Genomic DNA, 23,098 nt, shown 5'->3' with positions numbered 1-23,098 from the left:
CTGTATGCTAAAAAAAAGAAGAGTAGGCTGCCTCTGATTAGATGACACGTAAAAAGTTACCAGATAAAAATATCTTATCTAAAATTGTGCCTCTTTGATAGAGCCAACTTTATCAACATTTGAGAATGAAGATGGTTAATGTTCGTAATGAGGAATGATGCAACATGTCAGCAACTATGATGAAAGATGGCCTCAGTGAAGTGCAGTAATACTAGTTGTCCTGTGAGGGAGCTAGAGACTCAGCCAGGGCATCTCAGGCTACTTATGTCCAAAATAATCCTTGGCCTGCTGTCACTCAGAACTGGAACCTCCTTCCGCTAGTGTTTTAACATGGTCACCATTCTGTAAAAATACATCTGCTTACCTTTGCAAAGCCTGTCTTAACGTAGACGTGTTCCTGAGTATTATCTTTCAGAAGGCTTTGGGAGCCTTAACGTAAGCCTCACTCTTTACAGTAGAAGTGATTTTGATAGATATCGGCAATAGACCTTTAATAACCTTCACACGTGATTATCAGTTGACTCAAACTGTTGTAGAATTTCTAATGTATATTTCCCTGGCAGGGGAAACACCTAAAATAACGAGGTTCACCCAGTGTGATGCTTTAAAAAACTAAACTAAACGTATGGCGAGTCCCTACACAGAACTAAAACCAAACAAAGACAAATTGAACAAATTGTTTATTTTTGCAAGTAGGTATTGGGAGCATCAGTGCGAGCTATGACCTGTGTACAGGGTTAGGAGACAAAATGCACTGAACAGGCCCTTAGGTGAACAACAGAACCCCTCCCAAATGTTCAAGGAGGAAAGTTGGTGTCAGGCAGGTACATTACAGCTGTTCCAGAGCATGGTCTATCTACTTACTGTCGGCACTGACTGGGCACTGTGGGAGGAATGCTACTGTGAGATGCCCCTCCTTTACCCTGCTACTCGATGCTAATTGGAAGTTACAAACAACGCCATTGAATGACCACCTGTTATGGTCTCACATCTGTCCGACTGCTTCTGGCTTCATACTACCAAGGTCATGTTTTTACCCTCCACAGAGCATACCTCACATCTGGAGGGGGAACCTCTGCAGTCCACCAACAAGGAAGAGGACAGGACACCACATCTGTAGTGTTCCTGTGTGCATAGTAGACATGTGACTATGTTATTTGGCTTCTCAGTGTAGCTGAAAAGAATAACTTGTGACCATCTCTTCAAACTTGTTGATTCATTATGCAACTTGTAGAAAGCCATGGTAAGAACATTGCTAACATGTCATTATCATGATGCTCACTATCATAATCATGAAGCTAAGATGGTCATTTGTATATAGTGTTGAGCTTCACTCTACATATGGGCAGAGTCAAACTAGCCAGAATCTAAGAACAGTCCACATATTTGTTTCTAATTCTTCATTTTCAACTTATTTCCACCTTGTTGTCCAACTTTAAAGTCTGATTTTATCTACACAAGTATTTGACCAACTTGATCCATCTCCACAATTTTATTTGCTAAATTGGGCATTGCACATGATAATATCCTTGTGAGATTGAGTATACTCAAACAGCTTTGCTGTCATCCAGAACAGTCTTTTTATTCTACAATAGCAGTTTGGTTTTTAGTTTGTTAACAATGACACTTTGGGCTGCAGGAAGCATCACAGAGAAAACTCTTTTTATATTTGGTAATTGGTTTGATCCATAATGCAGTGACTGTGCCCAGGTTTGGAAGTGTACAAATTATTGGATAAAACCCAGCATTAGATAAAGCTACAAATTCAAAAGTGCACATTGAAAACAGTATTGGAGTGTGGGACAAGTCCAAAGACAGCTCGCAGGTGAGAGTGGATGTGTGACTGAGTGAGTTACACTTCAAAAAGCTAATAGCTTGCACTGGAGATGAAGGCCTTACTGATATGAGACACCCAGGTTTTACAGTACAGTTAAAAAAAACCTGGCCATTCAGTAAAACAATGGCATAATTAAGGCTAAAGCACCAATGGTGAGGACAATATGTATTCGAAAACATTCATTGTCACGGCCCACAAGGTTGAAGCCAGCGGCCTGTTGTTGCCTGTTGTTGGTAACGTCATAAAAAAGAAGGGACTTATGTCTCAGTATGAGCCAGTGTTGGCACATTCAAACACACCCACGTGATCCAGCCCACATGCACCCAATCGTTACAATAGAGAAAAATATATTAACATTTTCATTAGAAAACTGTACAAGGGCCTCAGCGTAGTAAAATACTTCTTAAGAATAAAAAGGTGGAAAATAATCAATGTGGGTTACATTTCTTTATAGTATGCACAATTATCTCCCTCCCTTAACAATGATTAGAATTTTGTTTTATCTAGTAAAAATATTCCCAGGGTTTTACTGGGAGCCCCAGGCACTGGAATACATCTCTGTACAAGAGGAGAGAAAAACACGTTTTCTTTAAAGATCTGTTCCCTGAATTCATGAGCAGAGTTCAGCTCACCTCTGGAAAGGCTACATGTTCTGGATAGCTTTGCAGATCGGATCAGGGCTGAGGAGCCAATGGGGAGCACTTTACTAGTCATTTATGAACCTCGCTGGCTCGCTCGTCCTCCCAGACAACAGTCCAGCTGTCTTGGCTCTGTGAAAATCATGCACCTCAGAATCAGACCGTGAACCCCCACCCAATCTGCTCTTTGTAATCCGTTTGGAGTTTATGATCAATAACATGGGGACAAAATGTACTCCAGCGACCCGTTCTGTAGCCCTTTTACTTGAACTGAGCAGTCATTTTAGCTTGCACAGTCCAGAGAGTTAGCTCAGTTGAAAGCTGATGGCTGGCAGCTGAAGAGTATGTTGGATTTCTGTAGTTGTGCCTTAGGTCCACTGTGCTCCACGTCTCTGTGTACACCATGCCACGGTGGCCATCCAGAGGACCAGAAGCCCAAACCAAACACTGTGATGGACCACTGCCTTCAGGCCAATCGCCACTGAAATTTGGAACACACTTGTAGTACACCATCAGCTTTGGGATCTTTACAGTCCGGTGAAGAAAAAACTTAAGAGCACTAAATAGTCTGAACAGTTTCACAGCATGTTGGCCCTCCTGCTTCATCCCTTCCCCCAGCCCAAGGTCCCCCAGCTTAGTCGATGGGGCCCTGGAAGATGAGCTTGGCATAGCCCTGAGTGAGGCTGAGCTGGGTGGCACAGAATGGGCAGGCGGCGTGGAAAGCGTGGGTGCCATGGGGCAGAGGGATCTCGGCCCAGTACTTTGCCGACTTCTCCGAGCACACGTGTCCGCACGGCACAAAAGCATGTGTGGGGGCGCCCACGTCCACGTAGAAGGCGGGCTCGCAGCCCAGCCACAGCGGCACGTACGGGCCCACGGTCCGGCACATGGGGCACTCCCGCTGGGCGTTGGGCTCCTGCTCCGAGCGATGGCCCCAGTTGTGGTAGCCGTGCACATGGCCACAGGCCAGGTAGACCCAGGGCTGCTTGTCCTCCAGAGAGGAGAGGGCGCGGCTGCGCTGCATGCTGGGGAAGGCCAGGGTGTTGAGGCCCACAGGGCACTGGGGCCGTGCTGCGTTGATTTCCTGCCGCAGGGCCTCCAGGTGCTTCTGGGTAGGCGTGTGGAAGAGGCCGTCAGCTGTGCGCCACAGCAGGGTGGCTCCACACAGGTCTACCAAGGATCCGTCCTGCAGCACGTTGCTCTCACACTCCACCTGCAGGGGGCAACACAGCACACACACAGCTCTAAACAGTGTACAAAACACTAGGAACACTAGTGGTATGGTAGTAGGTGCCTGGCACACCGGTTTGAGTGTATATTACAAGAACCGCAACGCTGCTGGGTTTTTCACTCTCAACAGTTTCCCATGTGTATCAAGAATGGTCCACCACCCAAAGGACATCCAGCAAACTTGACAACTGTGGGAAGCATTGGAGTCAACATGGGCCAGCATTCCTGTTGAATGCTTTTGACATTTTTTTTTTTGTACAATATATTCATTTGTGGCTTTTGACATCTTGTAGAGTCCATGTCCCGGCAAATTTAGGCTTTTCTGAAGGCAAAAGGTGTTCCTACTGTTTTGTACATTCACTATATTCAGTTAGGAGGGGAGAGACTGGGCTCAACACTAGGGTTTAATATTTTCCCAACAATCTACCAAGTTTCAATAATGGGAATAATTTATATTTATCCCGAGAGTCCTGTGAAATACCGCAAAAATAATTGAAAGCATTTAAAACCAAGATATGGTCACAATGCAGGGTTCTCCCTAAATAAGAGGAGCGCTGCCCCATGTTATCGGCTTGGCTGCACCAATATGTAAAGATTTCAGAGCAAATTAAACTGATATTTAGTAACAATAGTTACTCTTTGATTGCCAATGACATTGTTGTGAATTTCGAAACAGGCAGTTCATATCTCCGAGCGGTATGTTCCATAATTAATTCAGCGCATTTCAGCAGTAGGTTATATCTCCACACAGAGCACACCCGGAGTATAGCTAACAAAAGCAGTCTAACAAAAGTCAAATGACCCAAGTTGCTAAACTTGCTAGATAACATCCTTCAACGAATGACAGAATATCTCCTATATTTGTCAAAATCGAGTTGATTATACAGATAGCAGATCAGCTCATGAATAACAGGGAGATTAGTGTAAATAGTAAGTTATCTTAAGAGACCATATTTTTTAAAAAAAATCCATATCTACGTTTGTTCACACATTCTCTACCAAAGATCTCATATGGACAGCAAGTACAAGACAACGCTGAGTAGTGGGGGACATGCTATAGGGGTATTTTGACATGCATAGGCCAGAGACATGCTTTGATAATGCAACCTATGAATCACAGAATAAAGTTACGAATTTTCACACGACACAGGAGTCAGGACTTTGGGTTTCAGTGGGATTGGAACTGGACAGCAAAACAGACTAGGCTCAGGGACAGAATTACAATTCTTCCTCATGCCTCATGTGTGATAGAAATACCTATGTAATGAATTGTGCATAGGCCTACAAAATGTGTGACTATCTGAAGAATCACATCATCAGCTCAAAGAGGCACAAGTTATGTTATAGGTTATAGCCTACTGTAGGGTTTATTAACGGTCGCATGTGCAGTCCGACAGTGTCAATTATGCATGTGCTTTGAATTTATGGGGACATTGTGTGAAGTTTATGAGCTAGGGTAAAAGCTTCCATGCGACAACCCGTTTGGATAATGTGCTATTGTATTTTTTGCTAATCTGTTGCTGCACATGTTTATTTTGTGGAATTGCATTAGTGCAACATTGTAGGATAATTTCCCAGGTCCTGTCATTTTATTTTCCTGGGAAATGTGAAGAATGATCCCGGGACAGTCCAGGGATCCCAGTAACCCATGGCTGAGAGCACTAAGTATAGGGAAACTAAGTTAAGAGAATGCTACCTAAAACATCTGCTTCCTATATAAAAGTTGTATAGTGATAAATTTGGTTTCAGTATAATTGGGTATGGAATTTTATTTGTAAAGATGTAACCGTGTAACAGTTATGATGTTGAATGGCCTGATGTTTGTTAATGGTTCATTCCTTGACCTAAATGACTGAACAGATTTGGTGAGTGTAATGGTGGAGCATCATCAGTGCTACTGACCAGTTTGCCGCGGGTCTGAGCAGAGCGGGTCTCTCTAAGGGTGTAAACATCCCCACACACAGAGATCTCCCTCCATACACCCGGCTTGGACTCCTCCGTGAAACCACCCCTGGGGTGCATCACCAGCACGCCATTGGTCGTCAGCCCGTCCATGTGACCATCCGGGTTCTTCCACTTGGCGGCTTTTTCCTGAGGGTAAAACAGGAGGAAAGTCAGACACACAAACACATTGTAGTGAACATACATAACACTGGTGCTAGTATACATTGTGTGCTAATCTAGTTTACTCTGCTTGGAATGCTAGGCATGCATATGCAAACCAGGCTTTGAATCTTAGCAGGAAAACAAGAGGAGAATGAAAAAACATGCTAGTGTTCATTGTCATAAAATAGATACTGTAGCAAGAACATTAAAAAATATATATATATATATATATATTTTTTGTCACACTGGATAGGTGCAGTGAAATGTGTTGTTTTACACTAGAAACATTTGTATCTGAATTCCAGTCAACCCTGCAGACGTTTTATCCCTGGGATAGTGCCCTCTGAGCCCAGTCTTACCCCCAGGAAGATGTTCTTGGAGGAGTCAAAGCCAGCAGCGTAGATGCGGGCGGTGTAGGGCAGGACCCGCTCACAGACGACACGGCAGGCAAAGCGAGAGATGGTGCTCTGGGTGATGGGCGTCTCTTCTCCTTCCTGACTCCCAGACACCGTGTCCGTCACCACAAAGTCTATGGGGCTTTCTGTGGAGCGGCCAATCTGCAGGACAACAGAATGCACCCAGGTTAGAACAGACAAGCGCACCATTCCAATTTGAACAGCCATTTGTAAAACAGTTGTTTAGAAAGTGTTTGTTTTTAGGGAACGGCAGATACCATTTTTTTTTAGAGCCAATGTAGATTTGTGGGGGTCAAGAAGGCCAGTGGCTGATATTTTAGGCTGATACTCAATATCACAATTGAAAATGTTGATGACCACATTTTCCAGAGACAGCAATGTGTGCATTAATGCATCGATTTCTTTATCAAAACAATACATTTGACTATGTTTTCACCAATATAACGGTCGTGTGTTAAAAAAAAAAAGAAGGCACATCTCTTGATAACCTGGGTAAATGAAGATAGGCATATTCAATAAGAGTGTGTGCATGAATTGAGTTATCTAGCTTGTTTTGGCTGATCAGTAGAGTCTATAGTGCTACAGATGACTAACTTCCATTTGGGACTTATATTAGCCCAGAGATAAACAACATTTGCATAGAAGCATGACTCCTGCATGTAAGGACATCATATAGGCACTGCTGTTAGTTTGAGAATATAAAATAACATATATTCAATGTAAACGGGTCCAACGTAATGTCGTGATTTGTGATCACAGATGCTAATCCGTGATAATCATTTTTTCCCCAACTGTCAGGACACATCTCTAAAGTCCGCTGCCAAGATTAAATTCGATATTACTCAATTGGCTAGTTCAGCGGTAAAGAAATGGGCGGGTTGTAATTTGATCCTACTGCTACGATTGGCTAGAGCGAGGCTATAACTCTGCTCCGGTTCCCATGTCTCTCCATTGCTCATATCACTTGGTGCTGTTGACTGCAACTGTGAGATAACATTTAAAACACTAAAATATTATTTCTCTATTACGACAATGATCTAATCGACTAGCAACGGTTAATTTATGGCTGCGATTTCGGTTGGTCAAATCAGCACACCAATAAATAGCTAACATTACACTACAAATCAGATGGCTCGTTGACAAAAATTATGCATGTTCAAAATGATAACCAGCTATCGTTTGCTAGCTAAATTGGCCATTAAGCGCCTATCTGATATCTTTGCAGCATATTTATTCTGCCCTTGAGTTGCGCTCCCATGCAAAACTAGACAGATAGCTAACAACTAAGTCTTCAATAAAACTCCCAAGGCGTGACTTTTCTTGAATGAATACATTGAAAACGTTTATGTTGTGAAACTGCAAAATACAGAAAAGAATATACTTTAGTATTCAATTCACACCGAAACACTGTAGCTGTACATTATACATTTGAAGTTGCATAAATACAAAGCACGCGCTAAGGTACCGTGCATCTGGCATGATGCCAACCCACATAGCTAATTGTTACTCATATGGTAATTGGCTCCTTTCATTACTCTAATAATGTACAACCATTTATGTAGAATAACAAGCATATTACAGTAGGAACAGTAACAAAACTACAGTATTGTATATTTTACAATTCGTTTGCATGACGCACGAGCAAAGTAATACAGCTAACGACATACATGAAAGGCATTGCAATTTGTGAGGAAATGCAACCAACATTGATATGTAAGCAACTCTATCAATAACAAGATTATAATCATTAGCTAAATGCTTGAATTTAATTTACAAACAAATATACTCCAAGGCTGAAGCGTGACAAGAAATAACTACATTGAAAGACCTGCACCGTAGCGTTGTTTGTAGCTGCTTCTATGCGTGCAGAACAAATTCTCTACTTCCTGTTTGCGTAGTCTTTCTAAGTACCAGAAACATCCACTAGGGGGCAAATAACACCATTGAACACAATGAAAATCCAATTGAACCATTGTAATAAAATAATCTGTTACCTTCTAACAGGATGGCAGCACAATATTTATCCCGCTAACTAGCATTATAGCTAGCTAAGACCACAGATGAAAGGGTTTGTTATCGTAATCTTTGCTAACAGGTCACATACCCATCTGCTTAGTTAGCGTGCTTATTGCAAGAAAAATGTAATGAATATCAATATTCAGGTGGTTTATGCCTACTAGTTGACGATCCTTGCCATCATCTTACTCTACATATACAAAATATGTGTTTATGAGTTGTGTATGTGCACAATACTAATTAATGTCAAATGATTATTTGAGGCCGGGAGCATTTAACATCCAATGTTTATTTGCATTACTTATTTTTTTAAACTCCATGAAAAGGCTGCAAAAGTACATAGCCTCTAATTCATTTTCAAAGACAAGTAGGCATATCACATATAAAATATTTTTACACTGGCAAAATTGGGAAGTGGAATAATAAAATAATTGTGCTGACAAGCACACTAATTACCATACATTTTAACCCATTGTTAAGAATGAGAATTATTCCACTGATCAGACTAAATAAGTAAATAGATCATACAAACCTGCCCCTACACCCTAACCAAATTATTTGTATATTTATTTTCCCAGCTCTTGAATCAAACTTACACTTTTTAATTCACAATCGGTTTGACAAAATTATTTTCATACTTACATGTCAGGTCACCCTACCAAACTTCCCTGCTAAAACATACTGTAGGTCTGTCTGCTGCCTTGTCGTTGTAACAGCCTAAATGCCAATCACCAAACAGGGGACTAATGCAAGTGTGGAGTAAATTGACTTTAGTATATGCTGTCAAGTAAGTAACAGCAACCACATATTATGGAAATTGTTCATAAAAACAACCCTACCATGCTGCTCTTTTAACAGTTTTAGAAACTCAGCGGAGAATGTTCTCTTGCTATTCAGCTCTGCTCTAATCTTGAGGGGCGTTTCTATAAAAACGCTCATCCAATCCCCTTGATCCCTTACAACTATCAATCATATGCTTAAATGTGGTGTGGTTCACAGTGCTGTGGCAGGACAATGGAGGTTCTGTGATGTTAATTTGCAGGCGCAGATGCTCAGATTTGAAAACAATTTGGAACACAGTTGAAAAGTTAATGCACCGACTATAGAATAGACTAATTAGAAAAATAAATGCAGTACTTTTCAATGTGTGAGATATAAAGAGATGTGAGCTTGAGAAGAGGTTCCAATGGGCCAATGTGTGAGAGTTGGCAGCAATGCTTATTATTTGTATATTAACTAAACTAATATTTGCAACAGGAGTTTCAATTTTGGTCACTGCCAATTCATCCATTTCTCAATACCGCACCTTTCAGTTGGAGAATGAGCTAGCTTGCTGTTGCTGATTTTCCCAGCTAGACATTCCGAGTGGCGGCTGGCATAGCAGCAGCTTTGCTATGTAGAGAGACTTTCGGAAAAGCCGATAGAGAAGGGCTGAGACACTACAAAAAGCCAATATCGGCCCGATCGTTATCTATGGTCAACGTCCCCAATCATGGGTAATTTCCTTCATAAATAGTAAATTAAACATTGGCTTAGACGCTGCCACCACTAATGACAGCAAATTCCCACAACCAGAAAATAATGGTATGAAAGAATCTCATTGAATGGTCCAAAGACAGGAATGAACAGTGACTGTTAATGTATCAATATAAAAATGGCCTCCATCAGCTAGCTAAATACACCCATTTGTTATTTTATCAAATCAAGGTCACAAACCAATAGAATTTGTATGAATTGTAATACAAAAAGATACGGATTAAATAATTATATAAAAGTTCAGCTTCACACAGAAAAGTCAATGCTTTTCCATCTCATTTCCATAATAATTGTGTTGGTATTTATCATCTCTCTGCTGGTTATGGCTTTCTGTTTACTTAGTGTCATTTGCAGAAACATGAACACAATAAAGGGTTGAATGTGAAGGTGGTGTCTGGAGCAGTCTCAATTCCTCTGGTGGGAGTAGAGCGGTCTGTGCTCTGGATTTAGATTAATGCTAGGGGGGTAGCAGAACACGTCTTCACTTGACGGAAGGAGAGCGGGGAGGGACTAAGAGAGAGACTGAATGCTATAGAAACACTGCCATGTAGCAAACAAATCCATGAGGCAGATTAGCACTTCATAAAAAATGTAAATTCTACAAAACAGACCGCAGTTGATTGTTGAAATGCAAAGTCAATGTCTATTACTAAGCAGATTGCCTTGTAAACTTATGAAAATTACACCGATTTTTAGGACTGACGAATAATATACATACGGCAGGGTCATCTGCTAAGCTTAGACCAACAGAGTATCTGGGATGTTGAAACGGGCGGACTTACCTGAAACATGTCTGTGTCTTTGTCATGGCAGTACTCTACCACTACTGTCTGGTTCCTGGACAGAGTGTAGGAAATACTGTGCTGCACTTTGCAGTTCACCGCCTGCAACAGCAGAGGAAGCACATCAGAATTGGCCTTCTATACCATGCAATGGACTGATACTGACAGTTCTTACACTGAAAGGGTTAATAGGATATTAGCAGTCAAATGTAAATGACATTGTATGAGCTCATTAATAATGATTTCATAAATCTACTGAAACAAAGGGCTTCTTAAGTGCTATAGGGTGATGAAATCAGGGAAGCAGCTAACCCTAAAGAGCTTGCCGTCACCTATACAGTTAACACAAGTAAATAGTTATTTTAGCAGTAACGTTACGTCTTCCAGCATCATTTTGGAGAAGCGTTCGAGTTAAGGACACGTAAAATGACTACCATGTTAAGAATGGTATGTCCGTAAATCGGTAGACTGTTCTGATTAAGAAATCCTTGTTTGTGTCGCAGAGACCAATAAATAATTTAAGGAAATTGTTAAGATGCTACCACCCTCCTACAAATCAAATCACTGGCTTTATCAATAAGTGCATCGAGGACGTCGTCCCCACAGTGACTGTACGTACATACCCCAACCAGAAGCCATGGATTACAGGCAACATTCGCACTGCCATATCCTTTGAGCGATTGTGGACTACAGGAAAGGGAGCACCGAGCACGCTCCCATTCTCATCGACAGGGCTGTCGTGGAGCAGGTTAAGAGCTTCAAATTCCTTGGTGTCCACATCAACAACAAACTAGATTGGTCCAAACACACCAAGACAGTCGTGAAGAGGGCACGACAAAGACTATTCCCCCTCAGGAAACTGAAAAGATTTGGCATGGGTCCTGAGATCCTCAAAAAGGTTCTACAGCTGCAACATCAAGAGCATCCTGTCACTGACTGGTTGCAGCACTGCCTAGTACGGCAACTGCTCGGCCTCCGAGCACAAGGCACTACAGAGGGTAGTGCGAACGGCCCAGTACATCACTGGGGCAAAGCTGCCTGCCATCCAGGACCTCTACACCAGGCAGTGTCAGTACAAGGCCCCAAAAAATTGTCCAAAACCCCAGCCACCCCAGTCATAGACTGTTCGCTCTACTACCGCATGGCAAGAGGTACCGGAGTGCCAAGTCTAGGACAAAAAGGCTTTTCAACAGCTTCTACCCCCAAGCCATAAGACTCCTGAACAGGTAATCAAATGGCTACCTGGACTATTTGCATTGTGTTCCCCCCCCCCACCCCAACCCCTCCTTTTACGCTGCTGCTACTCTCTGTTTATCATATATGCATAGTCACTTTAACTATACATTCATGTACATACTACCTCAATTGGGCCGACCAACCAGTGCTCCCGCACAGTGGCTAACCGGGCTATCTGCATTGTGTCCCACCCACCACCCCAACCCCTCCTTTTACACTACTGCTACTCTCTGTTCATCATATATGCATAGCCACTTTAACCATATCTATATGTACACACGACCTCAATCAGCCTGACTGACTGGTGTCTGTAAGTAGCCTTGCTACTTTTATAGCCTCGCTACTGTATATAGCCTGTCTTTTTACTGTTTTATTTCTTTACCTACCCATTGTTCACCTAATACCTTTTTTGCACTATTGGTTAGAGCCTGTAAGTAAGCATTTCACTGTAAGGTCTACTACACCTGTTGTATTCAGCCCACGTGACAAATAAACTGATTTGAGACAGAGGTGGGCAAATAATTTGAAAGGTGGGTATATGTTATATTACTAAAACAGAGTTCCACTCGGGTCTAAACTGGGCTAGGAAGTGTCATGCGTCTACTTTGTTCTCACACCATCAGATCAGCCATATGCCAGCAGTTCAGGATGGGAAATAATGCCTTCCGTAACCGCACCACCACTCGTGATGGGGACTCATTAGATGGTTGCACTAACCCTTCATTATATCACTGGACAAAAACGTTGGAAGGAATTCCTGGAATGGGACAGTAGGGATCAGTGTTCCTGTGAAGTAACACTTCCATGACAGTAACCATAAACTGTACTCTAGGCTCAGTCAACATAGGCCAGTCAATCAGATGAAGTCAGATACAATTCATACTCAGTCAGCCAGACCTGGGTAGAAAATACCAACTTTTCAAATAATCAAGGTAGTTGGATATAGTTTATAGAGTTAACTAAAAGTCAACTACTTTCTTTGATATTCAAATACAGGTCTCAGAAAAGCAAATTAAAATGTGAAGGTATTTTAATGACAGTAATAAAATGGATGGCTGACAAATATTTGATGAAGAACCAAATGCTTCATCAATTACAGTTACACAACAACAGGTAATGGAATTAGTCTAAATATATTAATAATATAGCCTATGATTAAATACACAAGGGACACGTCAACATTAGAGTAGAACACTTTTGCAGCTTCAGAATTACTAACAAATATATTTTCATAATGAGTGGTAAAGTAAGTTTACAACACTTTACATCAAGTTCTTATACATGTGTAGTAACTTAGTTACTACAAAAACAACATTGTTACAACTTTGTAAATTGCTTTAAAATTGCATAATAATGGCGTGATTACATACATGGAATAAGGAAAAGTGACTATTCCTCATGTACAGGAGTTGAAAACACTCAGCTCATTGGGCAATTAAAATGGAAAGTATTAATAAAAACATGCTACTAAAATGTTGCTCAAAGTAATTATAGTTTTATTACACAGGTACAAGAACAGTTTAATGTTAGAAGTTACTTAGAATGTTAACAGTAACAAACTGTAGATTACAGCAAAAAATGTCCTACACTCTGAAGACAGCTGCATCATGCTCGCCAGCTGGAAAACGACATACCAATACATTCAAAATGGGTCCTGTTTTTTCATTGATTGTAGGGCAGTAACCACTAAATTCTGGTAGTTGTCACTTAAAATAATTTTTTTTTTTTTTTTTTACACTCGTACCCATTTACAGGTTGGAAATGGCAGATTTGGACACGGATAAGCACCTAAATTGGAACGCAGTGGTTGTACAGTAACATGCTATACACGACGTCAGATCTCAGGGTCTCTGCTTCACAGCTCTGTATGGGTTTCAACTGACAGACGTTCTGAACCATACGCGACAAGAACTTGCCCCCCATCACTCCCGCTAATTGGGCAACTGTTGTCTGATTAAGGGAAATGCTGTACATTGAGAGGACTCAATGCTTTTTGAAAGCTGTCAGGATTATAAATACTTCTTTAATGTCATACAAGCAAGCCAAATACCTGCACTTCACATTTCCACTGTAAAGTCCATGGAGAATAAGAGCACCTTCTCCCAGCTGCCCACTGCACTGAGGCTAGGAAACACTGTCACCACCGATAAATCCACGATAATCGAGAATTTCAAGAAGCATCTCTACGGCTGGCCATGCTTTCCTCCTGCCTACCCCAACCCCGGCCAACAGCACCGCACCCCCCGCAACTACTTGCCCAATCCTCCCCAGCTTCTCCTTCACCCAAATCCAGAAGCAGATGTTCTGAAAGAGATGCAAAACCTGGACCCGTACAAATTAGCTGGGCTAGACAATCTGGATCCTCTCTTTCTAAAATTATCCACTGCCAGTTAGTCCTCTCACTCAAACCCTTGTTATTTTTTTGTGTTGTGTTATGTTGCACCTAACCCACATTTGAGGAATATTATAATGTTGCTGAATGTATCCAGAATATTTTCAAAATGTCATAAAAATCAACAAATGTGGTGAAAAGTACGGTAAATATAAAAAAAAATGCACATAAAAAGCAACAGTTTATTCAGTGTTGTGTCAGGTGAACAGTTGTGTCCTAAACTTGTCTAATAATTTTCCTATTATCTCCAAACTGTTCCCTTTCAATTGCTAACATGCTTATGCATGTACTTTTCATATTTCTTTTGTAAAAAACCTGTTCCATATAGGCCAATTCCCACAAGTGTAAAGCATTCCACATTTTCAACACTTGGCTACTTTAGATTGCCACATACCCAGTTCTAAAATCCCACACAACCAACTGAGACCTGAAGAGAGCGAGGTCTAAACCGTTTGTTAGGGAACACCCAAAGGAACACACACACCCAGACAGACACCTGTAATTGAGATCAAGTGGGCAGATTAGGGAGCAGAGGCAGGATTTGAATAGGAGTCTGGTAGTGATCATGGGAGCTCCTCATTATCGGTCATTAGCACCAGAGTGTGCACAGACACGTGAGCCCAACTCAGTCAGAGCGCTTTCTCAACGTATTCACATGGACCTACTACAGAGTGTGAGGAGGGAGATTTGGTGTAGTGTCTGAGAGTAAGAGAACAGAGAGAACACATTCCTGCTGAGCAAGAGAAAGCGTCGGTGGACAAGTACACACTTGGAAATCCACGTAACAGTTACCCTCTCAAATGATATCTCACATCTCTACTTTCAAATAGAACCCTCAGTGCTGGCTCAACGACGTTAGGTATAGATGCGGTAAAGAGATGAATCGAATCAATCAAAACAATGGGAATGCCATGGCAACACCACTGACGCATCCCCCATGCGGGCAAGATTCAAAATCTCCTTATTGCCTACCAACAAAATGTGCCTATATTTATGTGCATTTCATACCCTCTTGGGGAGAATAAGAAAATAATGCTTGTATGGATGTCAAACCAATACGTCAGTCCCCAATCAACTGCATTACACATAAAAATAGGCTTCAAATAACACTATCGATTTCTATAGTGTATTTGGAAAGTATTCAGACCCCTTGACTTTGTCCACATTGTTACGTTACAGCCTTATTCTAAAATGCATTAAATTGTCCCCCCCCCCCAATCTACACAAAATACCCCATAATGACAAAGAGAAAACGGGTTGAATATTTTGCAAAATAATAAAAATAAAAACAGAAATGCCTTATTTTCGTACGTATTCAGACCCTTTGCTATGAGACCCTAAATTGAGCTCACGTGCATCCTGTTCCCATTGATGATCCTTGAGATATTTCTACAACTTGATTGGAGTCCACATGTGGACATGATTTAGAAAGGCACACCTGTTTACATAAAGGTCCCACAGTTAATAGTGCATGTCAGAGCAAACACCAAGCCATGAGGTCGAAGGAATTGCCCATAGAGCTCCGAGACAGGATTGTGTCGAGGCACAGATCTGGGGAAGGGTACCAAACAATGTCTGCATCATTGAAGGTCCCCAAGAACACAGTGGCATACATCATTCTTAAACCGAAGTTTGTAACCACCAAGACTCTTCCTAGAGCTAGCCGCCCCGCCAAACTGAGCAATCCGGGGAGAAGGGCCGTGGTCAGGGAGGTGATCAAGAACTTGATGGTCACTCTGACAGAGCTCCAGAGTTCCTTTGTGGAGATGCAAGAACCTTCCAGAAGAACAACCATCTCTGCAGCACTCCACCAATCAGCCATTTAAGGTAGTGGCAAGATGGAAGCCACTCCTCAGTACAAAAAGCACATGACAGCCCACTTGGAGTTTGCCAATAGGCATCTAAAGGATTCTCTGGTCTGATGAAACCAAGATTTAACTCTTTGTCCTGAATGCCAAACGTCATGTCTGGTGGAAACCTGGCACCAGCCCTACGGTAAAGCATGGTGGTGGTAGCATCATGCTGTGGGGATGTTATTCAGCGGCAGGGACTGGGAGACTAGTCAGGATCAAGGGAAAGATGAATGGAGTAAAGTACAGAGAGATCTATGATGAAAACCTGCTCTAGAGCGCTCCGGACCTCAGACTGGGTCAAAGGTTCACCTTCCAACGGGACAATTGACCCTAAGCACACAGCCAAGAGAACACAGGAGTGGCTTCGGGACAAGTCTCTGAATTTCCTTGAGTGGCCAAGCCAGAGCCCGGACTTGAATCTGATCGAACATCTTTGGAGAGACCTGAAAATAGCTGTGCAGCGACGCTCCCCACCCAACCTGACAGAGCTTAAGAGGATCTGCAGAGAAGAATGGGAGAAACTCCCCAAATACAAGTGTGCCAAGCTTGTAGCGTCATACCCCGTTTTTTTTTTTGCTTTGTCATTATGAGGTATTGTGTGTAGATTGATGGGGAAAGAAACAATTTAATGCACTTTAGAATAAACCTGTAACGTAACAAAATGTGGAAAAAGTAAAAGGGGTCTGAAAACTTTCTGAATGCACTGTATATGGCTAGCTACAGTATGTTACAAGCTTATACGAACAGGAGTTAGCATTTATTCTAACCCCGAAAAGGACCATTTCTAAATATTATGCTGCGAAAACAGCCAAATACACTACATGACCAACAGTACGTGGACAACTGCTTGTCGAACATTTCATTCCAAAATCATGGCCATTAAAATGGAGTTGGCCCCCTTTGCTGCTATAATAGCTTCCACTCTTCTGGGAAGGCTCTCCACTAGGTGTTGGAACATTGTTGCGGGGACTTGCTTCCATTCAGCCACATGAGCATTAGTGGGGTCGGGCCCTGATGTTGGGCAATTAGGCCTGGCTCGCAGTTGGCGTTCCAATTCTTCCCAAAGGTGTTCAAATAGGGTTGAGGTCAGGACTCTGTGCCATCTTGACAAACCATTTCTGTATGAATCTCGCTCTGTGCACGGGGGGCATTGTCATGCTGAAACAGGAGGGGGCCTTCCCCAAACTGTTCCCACAAAGTCTGACGCACAGAATAGTCTACAATCTCTGCTGTAGCATTAAGATTTCCCTTCACTGGAACTAAGGGGCCTTGCTCGAACCATGAAAAACAGCCCCAGACCATTATTCCTCATCCACCAAACTTTACAGTTAGCACTAGGCATTGGGGGAGGTGGTGAAGCATGATTCATCACTCCAGAGAACTCGTTTCCACTGAGTCCAATGGCGGCGATGTTTACAACATTCCAGTCAACCATTGCTATTGCGCATGGTGATCTTTGGCTTGTGTGCGGCTGCTTGGCCATGGAAACCCATTTCATGAAGCTCGCGTCCCGACAAACAGTTCTTGTTCTGATGTTGCTTCCAGAGGCAGTTTGGAACTCAGCAGTGAGTGTTGTGTGCCCTATCATTTCACAGCTGAGCCCTTGTTGCTCCTAGTCATTTCCACTTCACAATAACAGCACATACAGTTGACCAGGGCAGCTCTAGCAGGGCAGAAGTTTGACAAACTGAAGAAGAAGGAACAGCTATTTTCATCAATGTGTGTTCAGCTGTGAGGGGAAGGTCAGCCAACTGCAACAACATCCTCCTCACTTCACCCCACTAAACCAAGTTTAATAGAGGCCCTGATACCAGGGTGGCAGAGGGAAGGGGAGGTGAAGGTGCTGGGGGGGTTAATAAAGCTTCATCATTATATAACAGGCTGTACATGACCTCTTACATAAACCTACACATACTGGTGTGTGTCGTGAAACAGCAGAGAGAGCAGGGCCCAGTACAGTTCACTGAACAGGCAGTCAGAGATGACACAGCCTTTATCAGCTAACAGCTAGCTCCTAAACCTTTTCTCCCAGTGAGAAGAGCTATCAGACACAGTCAGGCTACAGGGTGGGAGACTAACACAGACTGAGGGGCCTTAAGCCAGAAGGCCCAAAAACAAAAAGGAGAAGTGCTTTGAAACATGTGCTTCTAAAAACTGCAGACGTCAGCAGCAGGCACTCTAGCTTGTTTAGCTGACTGCTAGGATACCAAATGTAGGAATGCAAGAGGACAGACATGCTGTACTGGACTGGCAGTTTTCTGGCAGACACCACACATAGCAAAGCTAGGAGGTCTGGCTGCAGCTTTTGTGTAGTAAATGTCAGAGCCATCAATAGAGCAACAATATTTTCTTGACTGGGATTTCAAGTTGGATACGTGAAAAACGTGTTAAAAAGTAAAATGAGTTAAATTCAGTGTTGGTTCTCACTGTTGTGTCAATTGTTGGTCATTCTACCAATTTGCTAAGAAGGGTAATAACATATTCATGAGAACTCAGTCTTCACCCATCAATTACTTAGTTTGTGCATGAATATGTGAGTAGGCTAGGTTCCTGGTTTACCTTGCTGGCTTGTGGCGTGTTGAGGATATGGACGGTGCTGGGTTTAACACCGTTGGCTTTGCTTCTCTTGTACAGGGCAAAGCGGCTTTTCCTTCTGCCCCGGTCTCCGTTTGGGAGGGAGCCATTGTACCTATCAGAAAAAAGGGGAGAAAGAATGTGGGAGAGTTTCTAACATTTCAGGAAAAGTTAATCATTCCCCCAAAGGGTAGATAAAGATATTCTTCCAAGAGAGAAAATGTCTCTGAAAAAATAACGTTACAGAATATTCTTGTCTGTAAGTGAATGCATGAATAATAATGTGTGTTCCTATGGGTTTTGGAGCAGGGCCATTTGTATCCACTTTCATTCATCCACATAGATCACATTCATTGTATTAGTTATCTAAGCGTCACCTTGGATTATAGCTGGGTTATTACATAAAGCACTTTAAAATGCTCCCCCTCCGTCTGTCAGCTAGCTAGCCACGCCGCAGCTGTTACTCTGCACTAGTCTGTAGAAGAGCAGAGTTTAAGATGTGTGTCAGGTCTCCTTTACAGGACTATCCAGACCAGACTGGGGAGGCTCTCTGACTCACATGATGGTCAGCAGCATAATACCTCTACCCCATTAGTCACACTAACTTGGAGCCTGAACTGGCTGACTCAAATTAAAAATACACAGGACAAAATGGCCTCATCATAACAACTTCTCTATTTAGTGTGTGGTTAACATTTCTATCTTGGTGCACCCTTGTGATGCCCAGTCTCTCAGTCTGCTGTAACTACGGGCCTGGTCTGCCTGGTGAATGGAGGTGCCTCTTCCAGAACAGACCAATACTCTACATCCACCAGCTTGCCCCTACAGCTGGGAAACCCCATGCTCTTCTCCCATCCAACACACAGGCCTTCTGTTCGGTCATCCACCTCCCACAGAATAAGAGAGTTCAGGTTGACATTTTGACTGATTACAGTATTTCAGAATCAATTATATTAATTGAATAAAAATCCACCAACCTTTCCTTTTATTAGCGATTGGGCTAAACAACCAACCACTACACTGTAATCCCCAAAGCCCTCGTTACTGCAACGACTACCACCTCCTCCCCATACTTATCCTCCTCCTCCCTCCCCTGGCCACCTGTCCCCACAGCCAGGCAGCCTGGAAAACACATGGTCTCAGTCAGAACAGGGCTGAGAGCTGGTCTGCTAGACACAACCCACTCACAGGGGAATATTGTAGCTCTGCCATCGCTGACAGACTGCACACGAGTGCGATCAATATGATATGAAACAGGTCATGACCGCTGCGATCAGTCCACAATAAAGCAGGATCAATTCCACTCTTGTTAGCCTTCAGCAACCACCCCTTCACAGCTGTTATTGTCAGTGGTAACAGTCAATGCAATCTCTCTAGCTTGATGACACTGGGCCATTACATCTCTACCATTCCAGTGAAGCCATTTGGCGTTGGATAGGAAGACTGGATAATGGACTGGCATTTATGTCCATCATTAAGGACAGGAAGTGAAGTGTGCAATGTCACCTGGAGGCCTCTTCATCATTGCATTAGCCAGGACAGCCTTTTAAAGCTGTGCTCTAGTTTATTGTAATCGCTTTGCCTTTTGACCTGGGCCAGGGTGGTCATTTTTAGCCTCTTGATACTTAGAAGGGATTAGAATGGAGGCTCTGAGCATCACCTGTACTCCAGCCCTGCCACCATACACAAGAAAGAGCCACCTGCAGTCCCCTAGTCATCGACTTAGTGACAGCACAGCGTTAACGTAGTATGAGACATTTGTTGAAGCGATAGCCCTGGCTATGACCCCATGACTGCTTCTAGGGTCATGTGAGGATGGCACAGTGGGTTATTATGGGTCAGAGGGGCTTAAGGTAGGGCAATATGTTTTTATATTTTTGTGTGACATTCCAGATGCCTGTATTGCAAGAATCACATTTTTTTTAATGGTAGATTGTTGTCATGTCTTTTTGGTTGTCTCTGTGCTGTGTGCACCTTCCCATTTACACCAGAGATCTGTATATAATTGCAAGATGCTCATGTCTACACCCTAACAATGGGAGTCATTGTCCCAAAGGCAAGCTTAGGTCCAAAATGAGCCCATAGAAACGCATGGGGCTTATTTTGGATAGATTTTAGCGAGTGAAACCTCATGCCTTGACTCTTCCCCTATGGTTTACACACACACACGCCGCTCCACCTGCCACTCACAACAAAAATGAGGGATCCTCTCTAACAAGTGGTTTCAACTCGCTATGTGCATTTCAGGTTTGGTCCACAGAAAACCATTTTACTGTAATAGAGAAGTTCACCTTTCTAACCATACCCTTTTATGTCTCAACTACTCAAAATGTACACAGAACAGACACTACTAAAACGAGAGTATCAATGAACATTGATTCTGGGAAATTAATGTTCAGTTTGTCGCACACGGCATTTCAGTACCAAGTACCAATAGCAGCATTTTAGCCAAATACTTATATTAGCTGTCTAGTCTTTATAAATGCGCAATAAGCATAAAACAATTATTTTGGGAATTGGAGAGAAATGAGGTAGGTCACTTGATTTCAACATCTAAACAAAAGTGGACGGGCTAACATGCTATTCAAAAAGTTGGAGACAGAAAACTGTTCATAAACTGACATTTAAATGTTCAACTTCATTCATCTCCAGCACCACCCCAACAAATGTGAAAATTATGCATTTGTTTTGTAGTAAAAAAATAAAATAAAAAAAGAAGAGGGGAAGATAAGTGTTTCCAAGACAATCATTGTGTGATGTTGACCAATTGTGAGTAGGCATTGCCTACTAATTGGTTGATGATGACATTGGAAACACTTACATTTCTCTGTGTGTTTCCAATGATGTCATCAAACATTGGTGAGTTTCTATGTCATATGTTGATGTAGGGGTGGTGCTGGAGATGAATATGAAGTTGTAATTTTTTTAAACGTTCCCCCTATAACAATTAAACTGTTCTGCCTTGTTAGCTAGCAAATAGATCCAAGTTGGCTAAACTTGAAACTTAAAAGATTAGCTGGCTACTCACTAGCACGTGGGCTTGTGTGATTGAACACCGGTCTCATAAACATTTTCTACAGCCCAAGGCCTGCTACAAGAAGTTAGACATTATTAGTGAATGTGCATTATGCAAGGCTCTGGTTAAATTTGGAACTAAACATTGCATTTTCAAAAGACAGATTTGAAAGCCAGATCATTGATTGCTAAAAAAAGCAGGCTAAACTATTTTGATAAAATAATTTAATTATTAGCTGGTATCATTGTGGAAGGCTTATAAACTAGCCTAGGTATAATTTCACAACCCTGAATTCATTGCTGACTGTTTGAAATTGAGTGATTTTGACCTTTAAAAAAATTGTACAACAAAGAGAAAACATAAAATAAATAAATTGAGATATTGCCCAGCTCTAGGTTAAGGTCTTCAGAACCAGTCCAAAATGTGACAATAGCAGCATTTCCGATTCATCATCTATAATGTAATCCTCAGCAATGGTATCTACAGTTAGTCACCATACTCCAGTCTTGGTGTTTGGAGGTCTGTGCTCCACCTACCCGGAGATGTCCCCATCAAATACAATCTTCCCTCACAGAATCGTTCTTCAGGGGAGACTTGCACAATCAATAGGTTCAATCCCACAAGCACAATGAATGGACAAAGAGGACTGTGGAGAGGCAGAGGCTGTATCCTGATCAATCCCCCCTTTCATTTCCTAAACCCACTCACCCAGCCTGCCCACTCACTGCTCAGTGCCAGTGCTGCCAGCCAAAGCCGGGAAGTGGCCATGCAAATACCACTGGGTTAAGACAAACCAGGGTGAGAATTACAATTCAAATAGGACTATGCTCTCCATTCAAATTACATGTCATGAAGATGTAACTTTGGATCAAAATCTAGGCTATAACAGAAAGGATAAACCCACAAATTGTATTTTTTTTAATGGCAGGCATCTTATCCCTACTATAGCCTACAACACCACACTGACTGAAAATGTGTATGTGTATGGGGGGTGCGGGCAGGATTAGATACCACGATCAAAACAGTCACACTTGCGACCGTTCGACTTGGCAGTGAGACATACATTTTTAATTGGTCGCAAGGGTGCCATTGAAAACAAGGGTGCCATTTATTATCATGATTTATTCAAACAGTAATGTGCAATTGACCAAAAATAAAGCAACTTTTTAAAGAAGCAACAGCAGCATGGGAATGCCCGTGTGCGCGCGCGTCAGAACTTGCCTTTATGAGGGAGGTTTCGGAAACCCTCCGGGCCAGTCAATCATCCCAGTCAGTGGGCAGAGAAACAAATATTGTAATAATGCTATTTTTAATCTAGGCTATTTAATTGATTTTAAAAACCGATTAAACAATGGATGCTTATTTATCACATGCTCTCTGCACAGATATAGCCTACAGACAAACTGTCAGGCAGAGAGAACGCTCAGCTCTCAAAAAGCCGGTTGTTACGAGGAGCGACAGCGGTA

The 23,098-nt window shown here is 42.3% G+C and overlaps 1 protein-coding gene across 1 annotated transcript in view; it reads right to left on the bottom strand.

The window, feature by feature from the left end:
- Window positions 1–664: 664 nt before the first annotated feature.
- Window positions 665–23,098, bottom strand: part of LOC110497886 (E3 ubiquitin-protein ligase pellino homolog 2) — a 42,288-nt gene continuing 19,854 nt past the window's right edge. Inside the window, exons 2-6 of the mRNA XM_021574336.2 lie at window positions 18,602–18,731; window positions 10,562–10,663; window positions 6,171–6,368; window positions 5,608–5,796; window positions 665–3,688 (exon numbers count right to left, since the gene is read on the bottom strand). Coding sequence (XP_021430011.1) covers window positions 3,110–3,688; window positions 5,608–5,796; window positions 6,171–6,368; window positions 10,562–10,663; window positions 18,602–18,731 — 1,198 coding nt within the window. The 3' untranslated portion in view covers window positions 665–3,109. The remainder of the gene's footprint in view (window positions 3,689–5,607; window positions 5,797–6,170; window positions 6,369–10,561; window positions 10,664–18,601; window positions 18,732–23,098) is intronic.

Source organism: Oncorhynchus mykiss, chromosome 19 (genome assembly GCF_013265735.2).
Source record: "Oncorhynchus mykiss isolate Arlee chromosome 19, USDA_OmykA_1.1, whole genome shotgun sequence".
In the NCBI taxonomy this organism is placed as follows: Eukaryota; Metazoa; Chordata; class Actinopteri; order Salmoniformes; family Salmonidae; genus Oncorhynchus; species Oncorhynchus mykiss.
This window is presented reverse-complemented; position numbering and strand designations above follow the sequence as displayed.